The sequence below is a fragment of the Bubalus bubalis genome, chromosome 16 (assembly GCF_019923935.1).
Source record: "Bubalus bubalis isolate 160015118507 breed Murrah chromosome 16, NDDB_SH_1, whole genome shotgun sequence".
NCBI lineage: Eukaryota > Metazoa > Chordata > Mammalia > Artiodactyla > Bovidae > Bubalus > Bubalus bubalis.
This window is the reverse complement of record NC_059172.1, coordinates 3,268,345-3,276,189: the sequence shown is the minus strand read 5'-3', so window position 1 is coordinate 3,276,189 and position 7,845 is coordinate 3,268,345. Positions and strand designations below refer to the sequence as shown.

General features: G+C 59.7%; 1 protein-coding gene across 1 annotated transcript in view; it reads right to left on the bottom strand.

Moving 5' to 3' along the window:
• Nucleotides 1-7,845, bottom strand: part of SLC43A1 (solute carrier family 43 member 1) — a 30,360-nt gene continuing 22,515 nt past the window's right edge. The window contains 8 exon segments of the mRNA XM_025266021.3: nucleotides 1-575; nucleotides 577-678; nucleotides 2,238-2,361; nucleotides 4,924-4,997; nucleotides 5,234-5,375; nucleotides 6,407-6,524; nucleotides 6,826-6,861; nucleotides 6,952-7,098. Of these exon segments, the coding sequence (XP_025121806.3) occupies nucleotides 531-575; nucleotides 577-678; nucleotides 2,238-2,361; nucleotides 4,924-4,997; nucleotides 5,234-5,375; nucleotides 6,407-6,524; nucleotides 6,826-6,861; nucleotides 6,952-7,098 (788 nt within the window). The 3' untranslated portion in view covers nucleotides 1-530.

Here is a 7,845-nt window from a genome sequence, read left to right as displayed (position 1 = left end):
TCTCTCACTTCCCTTTTTATTTCCTCTGAGATCTGCAGGGAGCAGCGTCAGGGAGAGAACCCACCCTTCAGCCCCCAGGAGGGGCTTCCCTCCCACGCCGAGGCCTCAGGACACGACCAGCACACCTCGGCCCCTTTCCCCGGAGGAGAAGGGAGTTCCACACGCCATCGCATGTACCCTGGGCCCTGCACAGCTGAGGGGTCACCTGTTCGCTGACCCCACAGGCCCCCAGAAGGCACCAGCGGGCAGGCCCCTCAGACGAGGCCCAGAGGAAGTGCAGGGCCGCACCGCCCTCCAACCCCAGGCTCGAGAAGATGCGATCCTGGCACAGGGGCGTCTTTGGTCAATGGAAAATGGCTTTGGGAATTTCTTTTTTTTTTTCTTTCTTTTTCACACGTCCCCACAAAAATAGAACTTCTCCCGTTATTTATAAATCCGTGGTCCCCGGCGCTGTGCGGAGGTCACAGGGAAAGACAGTGCCTCTGTGCAGGCCGTGGCCGCCTGTGGTCCAGGCCCGGGACTCGGGGGGCCTAGGCCGCCACCTTGGGGCTGCTGTGCATCTTCAGGGGCCCCCCCCCAGCAGGCGACATCTGCCCTCTGAAGCCGGGCACGGCAGCAGAAGAGGTAGGATGGTAGCAGGAACCCCAGGAGTGAGAAGAGCAGGAGGCCCAGATTCACCTGTAGGGCGGGGAGAGAGAAAGAGAAAAAAAAAAGAGGCAATCTGTCCACCTTCCTCACCCTCGGGGGCCGCTCAGCCTCCCTCATGGAGGAGAAGGCAGCCATCTGCACCCCGGGCCCTCTTCAGTACAGTGCAGTGCAGTTCAGTTCAGTCACTCAGTCGTGTCCGACTCTTTGCGACACCATGGACCGCAGCACGCCAGGCCTCCCTGTCCATCACCAACTCCCGGAGTTCACTCAAACTCATGTCCATCGAGTCGGTGATGCCATCCAGCCATCTCATCCTCTGTCATCCCCTTCTCCTCCTGCCCTCAGTCTTTCCCAGCATCAGGGTCTTTTCCAGTGAGTCAGCTCTTCACATCAGGTGGCCAAAGTATTGGAGTTTCAGCTTCAGCATCAGTCCTTCCAATGAATACTCAGGACTGATCTCCTTTAGGGGGTACTGGTTCTGGGCCGGAAGATACACAGAGCGAGCCCTTGCTGTGGGCAGCCGCTCTCTGCCAGCATCTCACGGGATGCCCATAAAGCTCCAGAGCTGGGTCTGAACCCCACCTGACACCAGGGCCCAAATGACCTGGTGTGGGTTGGGAGCCTGGGCCTCTGAGGACGTGGGCAGTGGGGTCCTGTGGCAGGGTGGTGGCGGGTGAGTGTGGGTGCCGTGTGCAGCGGGGGCAGGAGCCCGGGAGGCCCCGCTCAGACCCTGCACACAGCCCACCCCATTCCTCACGGGGTGGCTCACGGGCCAGTCACTTCGAGTCTACATCCCCCATCCTCTGGGCCATGGTGGCCATGTTCAGTGTAAATACACTAAGGACTGAGGCTGAAGCTGAAGCTCCAGTATTCTGGCCACCTGATGCGAACAACTGACTCGCTGGAAAAGACCCTGATGCTGGGAAAGACTGAGGGGAGGAGGAGAAGGGGACGACAGAGGATGAGATGGTTGGATGGCACCACCAACTCGACGGACATGAGTATGGGTAAACTCCGGGAGTTGGTGATGGACAGGGAGGCCTGGCGTGCTGCGGTCCATGGGGTCGCAAAGAGTCGGACACGACTGAGCGACTGAACTGCACTGATGTACTTATCAGCGCCTGGTGAGCACTTGGGACACAGTGACTGTCGTGCTCTGGCGGGAGGGTTGAGGGGAGTGCGTGGATCCCCGGGGCAGATGTCAGCTTTAGGGAGGTGGGATCAGTTCAAAGCGAGGAAAAGCCTTTCCAACAAGACCAACAGCTGGTGCCCCAGCATGGGGGGTGTTTGAGCTCAGAGGGTTTGGAGGAGCCCTTTCTAGGACAGAAGGTCCCTGCCTTGGATCAGGACTGGGCCAATCCCCAGGTCACCTGGGAGCTTATTACAGCGTCCTGGGCCCAGGCTGGGGCGTCTATAAGGAGGTCTGACCGACCGCCAGTTGGGAACCCCCAGATGAGAGACCTCCACGGTGCCTCCTGGCTGAGACGAGAATGAAAGATTCCGCCACCTGCGAGAGCCCCCCACCCCCAGCTCCTCAGCTGCACCCAGGCAGGGGGGTCCCATGGCCCCCACGCCCCCCCGCCGCTCACCCAGAAGGGCTCTCCTTTCAGGGGCCCCACCATGGCCATGAAGAGCGGGTGCTGCAGCAGGGCAAACACGGCACTGAGGAGGGACTGCAGGCCCGTCAGCGTCCCAAAGTGTTTGGACGGGTACCTGCCGAAGAGAAGGGGGCCCCGCGTGAGGGGCGTGCGCCCCTCTCCAGCCCAGCTTGTGCCCTCCAGCCCTGGATATCACGCTCTGTCCACTAGGCGAGGCAGAGGTTAAAAGTTCCGGCTCAGGATGGGCCTGACAGTCCAGTGCTAAAGACTGCGCTCCCAGGGCTGGAGGCGAGGGTTCCATCCCAAGTGGCATGGCAGAAACTTTTAAAAAGTCTCAGGCTCTCTGCATATGCCCTGGCCTCGAGGGTATATGCTATGACTTCAAGGCTACAGAACCAATTTCTGACACCTACTAGCTGTGTGATGGGCTTCCGTCGAAGCTCAGTTGGTAAAGACTCTGCCTACAGTGCAGGAGACCAGGGTTTGATCCGGTCGGGAAGATCCCCCGGAGAAGGAAATGGCAACCCGCTCCAGTATTCCTGCCTGGGAAAGCCCATGGACAGAGGAGCCTGGCAGACTGCAGCCCACGAGGTCACAAGAGTCAGACACGACTGAGCGACTAAACCACCACCACCAGCTGTGTGACAACAGCAAGTAACTCAGCCTCTCTGAACTTCACTTCCTTCCCTAAAAACAGGGAGAGTGCTAACCTCACCGGGCTGTTTTTATTCTTCTGACACATCACTTATTGAGCTCCTACCACGCGCCAGGCACTGTCTAGGTGCGTGGAGAGAGAGCAAAGAACCAGAGCTGGAGGTGGCATTCTGGGTGGCTGGGCAGTGGTCACACATCAGGCGAGATGAACACATAGTGTGGACTTGCCTGGTGGTCCAGCAGTTCGGGTTCCCAGCTCCCACTTCAGGGGGACACAGGTTCGGTCCCTGGTCAGGGAATTAAGATCGCGCGTGGTACGGCCGAAAACCAAGAAAGCACCGCATGTCAGAAGGTGGCAGTGCTGAGGAACAGAGGTGAGCAGAGCAGGGGGCGCTTCCAGGGAGGTGGGCAAGGCTCAGAAGAGGCCTCTGGGGAAAGCCCCGAGCAAGGCGCCACAGCTGGCTGGTGGATGTCTGGGGGAAGAACCAGCCAGGAAGAGGGGTGCTGGGAAGGGGCGCACGAGGTTTCTGCAGCAGCGGGAGACGGGGGTGAGCGCAGCGGGGAGGGAAGGGAGAGGTCCCCGGGGGCCAGACCCTGCGGGGCCTCTTCATTTATGTTAATATATTTATCTATTTGGCTACAGCGGGTCTCGGTCGCGGTTCGCGGGATCTTGGCTGCGTGCCTCACTGTGGCACACGGCCCCTCCAGTCGTGACGGGGGCTGAGCTGCTCCACAGCTTCTGGGATCTCAGTTCCCTGCCCCGGGATCGAATGCACATCCCCTGCACTGCAAGGCAGATTCTTAACCACTGGACACCCAGGGACGTCCCCCGGCAGGACGTTTTGAGCCATAACAGAGCCTTTGGCTTTTTCTCTACATGAGACAAGAGAGGCAGCTGTGGAGAGATGGGAAGAGACGCATGGCCTAACGGGACAGCTCCTGCGTTAGAAATACCTACTGGGGGAGGCAAGGGCGGACTGGGGGAGGCTGCTGGGAGGCAGCGGCAGCCACGATCCAGGACGGGCATGCCATTGCCAAGGGATGCCAAGATGGGCCACGCTTGGCGTCTGCGGAGCGTGGAGCATGACCTGGGCTGTGAGCAATGAGCATGTGGAATCCAGGGTGACCCCCGGCCCAGGTGCAGCCGCCCCGAGGTCTGGATAAGGGAGGGGGGTCAGCATCTCACCCTGCACCCACTGCGGAGTAAGCGCTCCACAGCCGTTACAGTGTTGTCAGCCCTCTTTCCCCATCACACGTACAGCAGAGACACTCGGCATGGAAACCAGAAGCCACAGAGGAAGGGGAACGGGGTGCCAGGGGAGGGGGGGTCGCCCCACATGAAGCAAGGACGTTATGAGGCAAAGAGACTGCAGTCTGGAGATTCCAGCAGGGCTGACGGGGGCAGACGGGCCACTCCGGGAAGGGGAGCTGGCGTTGTGGAGGGAGATGCAGGGTCAAACCAAGGATGTCAGCTGCCCCTAAGGGAGGACGCTCTGACGGCGGAGTCGTCCCAAGAGGGCTGCCTTTGAGGCAGGGAGCTCCCCATCACTAGGGAGCTGGGACAGGGCAGTGAGCTGGGCCACCTCCAGATCCTCACCCACCCTGCAGCTGCTGCTGCATCACTCAGTTGTGTCTGACTCTTTGTAACCCTGTGAACCACAGTAGTCCCCAGGCTCCTCTGTCCATGGGATTCTCCAGGCTCGACTACTGGAGGGGGTTGCCATGCCCTCCTCCAGGGGATCTTCCCCATCCAGGGATTGAACCCAGGTCTCCCGCATTGCAGATGGATTCTTTACCAACTGAGAAACCAAGGAAGCCCAAGAATACTGGAGGGGGGTGCCATGCCCGCTTCTGGAGGATCTTCCCCACCCAGGGATGGAACCCGCGTCTCTGACATCTCCAGCATTGGCAGGCAGGATCTTTACCACGGAGCGCCACAGACGCCAGCATTCCAGGGAGGGAGGCTGGGGAGGGGTGCACCAAGGGGAGCCCTTGGGATGGCCATCCGCCCCCGCTGACTCACCAAGCGGCGTAGAGGCCTCCGCAGGCCGAGTGGAAGAAGCCCCGCACCAAGGTGTGCAGGACGAAGGTCATAAACTGAAACGGAAAGGAGAGAGGGCAGAGGTGAAGGGCGGTGGGGGCGGAGCGGGGGTGCGGAGAGGCGGGGAAGGGGACAGAGCCCACGGGGCGGTCTCCTCGCCCATCCGACCTCCCGGAGACACCTCCTGGAGAACCAGGCAAGCAGACCCAGAGGATGGGGACCCCGCCGCCGGAGGCTGGTGCTGGGGAGACCACCGTGAGGCAGGGAGCGTGGGGCACGTGGAAGTTGGTACCTGGAGGTGTAGGTTGTTGATGAGGCAGGTGATGCCGAAACCCACGAGCAGCAGGTTGGTCAGGGTGAAGGCGTTGATGGCGTTGGTGAGCTTCTGGATCTCGCGGTAAGGTGGTCTGACGGACTTGGTGGCCGCCCCGTCCCTGCGCAGGACAGGCCGTCACTGGCCCCAACTTTCTCAGCGGCCCGCCCTCCGATTTCAGGGCACCAGGAAAGGGAGAAAGTCTCTCTTCCAGCCACGTGCTTCTCAAAGCATGGCTCCTCCAGCACCATCTGGTGTGCGTGCGTGCGTGCCTGCGTGCTCAGTCCTGTCTGACTCTCTGGGACCCCTTGGACTGTACCCCGCCAGGCTCCTCTGCCCATGGGATTCTCCAGGCAAGAATACTGGAGTGGGTTGCCATGCCCTCCTCCAGGGGATCTTTCCCACCAGGGATCGAACCCAGGTCTCCGGCTTTGCAGGTGGACTCTTTACCATTTGAGCCACAAATTCTATGGGATGATAATGAGAAATATGCCACCTTGAAGAAGGCCCTCACCACCCATGCTGGCACCCCGCTCTTGCACTTCCAGCCTCCAGAACTATAAGAAATAAATTTCCACCGACCCCAAGCTACTTTGTCTGCTATTTTGTTACACCAGTCTGAACAGACTCAAAAAGACTCTGAGCCAAAACCACCCAGCTAAGTCATTCCCAGACTCTTGTCTCTCAGAAACGATGAGATAATAAATATTGTTTAAAGATGCAAAGTTTGAGAGTACTTTGTTACACAGCAGTGGATATCTAATACACCGGATCTATCTCTTCCTAACCTTAAGAAGGCTCCAGAGTGTGCTCATCATGACAAAGGTTCTGGAACCTCCTACTAAAAGCTGCGCGATCTTGGGTAAGTTCCTGAACCTTTCTGCATCTTGGCTGCTCTGTGAAGCGAGCGTAATAATATGTGTACCTAGCTCAGGGAGCCAGCGCAAGATTAAATAGGACAGTGCAGGTGCCTGGTGCACAGGCAGCGTTTACTGCCAGCTATGCTCATTTCAAGGCAGCCACATCCCCTCCTGGTCTCAGTTTCCTCATCTGTAAAATGCACGGGCCTCTCCTCTCCCAGGGTCCTCGGGAGAATGGAATAAGACACTGGGTGTGAAAGCACAGAGCCGTCCCCACCCCAGGGCAGGTCACCTGGGAGTGGGGGCGTCCACACAGTCCTTGATGCGCCAGTCCATGACGTAGCCGATGAGAGGGCAGGTGAGAAGGCACAACAGCTGCAAGGCCCCAAAGACAGAGGAGTAGAACTCCACTGGGCGGGCGGGAGGGGAGCGGGGTCAGGGGCTGGCAGGGGGGGAGCCGGCAGCCCAGCCTCACAGAGGGCGGATGCCAAGATCTCCCCCTCTGACCCCCAGATTCTCAGATCCCCCACACAGCCAGGCAGCCCAGTGGGTACTGTCACCCACCTCCAGCAGAGGCAGGGGAATGCCAAGATCTCCCCCTCTGACCCCCAGATTCTCAGATCCCCCACACAGCCAGGCCACATGACCCAAGGATGGGTCACCCAGCGACAGGGAGGGTAAGGGTCCAGGCCCAAGCTTTTGTCCTCCTACCTGTCTCTGTGGCCCTCTGCTTCAGGTCGTCCGTCTCTGTTGGGGGGGGGCAGAAGCCAGGGTGAGGGGAGCTCGGCCAGCGTGCCCCCCACACCTCCAGCCCCTGGGGGCTCAACAGCACCTCACCATGCTCCTGGCCGCCCGTCACCACGTACTCCAGCATCTTGTTCATGGCGGCCATGTAGAAGATGATGCGCAGCTGGGTCATGCCCATGGTGAGGAGGCTCCACAGGAAAATGGGGGAGCAGAGGCTCCTGCGCAGGGGCACAGACTCTGGGGGGATAGCGGGGGGCGCCCCTGAGCCCCGGGGCTCCAGTGTGCCGCATCCCAGGGGGTGCCGTTCTGGTGGGCACTGCCGCATTGACCTCGGAGAGGGGTTGCTTCAGCCTCTCTGGCCTCCGAGTCGCCCAGCTCTGTAACTATCTCACTAGGAGACTTTTTTTTTTCCTGTCCACGCTGTGTGGCTTGTGGGATCTCAGCTCTCTGACCATGGTTTGAGCCCAAGACCTAACCACTGGACCACTAGGGAATTCCCTCACCAGAACATTCTCAGGTGACCTCCAGGTGTGTATCCTAGGCTTGCTGCTGCTGCTGCTAAGTCGCTTCAGTCATGTCCGACTCTGTGCGACCCCATAGACGGCAGCCCACTAGGCTCCCCTGTCCCTGGGATTCTCCAGGCAAGAACACTGGAGTGGGTAGCCATTTCCTTCTCCAATGCATGAAAGTGAAAAGTGAAAGTGAAGTCGCTCAGTCGTGTCCGACTCTTAGCGATCCCATGGACTGCAGCCCACCAGGCTCCTTCGTCCATGGGGTTTTCCAGGCAAGAGTACTGGAGTGGGGTGCCATTGCCTTCTCCACCTAACCACTGGACCACCAGGGAATTCCCTCACCAGAACATTCTCAGGTGACCTCCAGGTGTGTACCCTAGCCTTGCTGCTGCTGCTGCTAAGTCGCTTCAGTCATGTCCGACTCTGTGCGACCCCATAGACGGCAGCCAACCAGGCTCCCCCATCCCTGGGA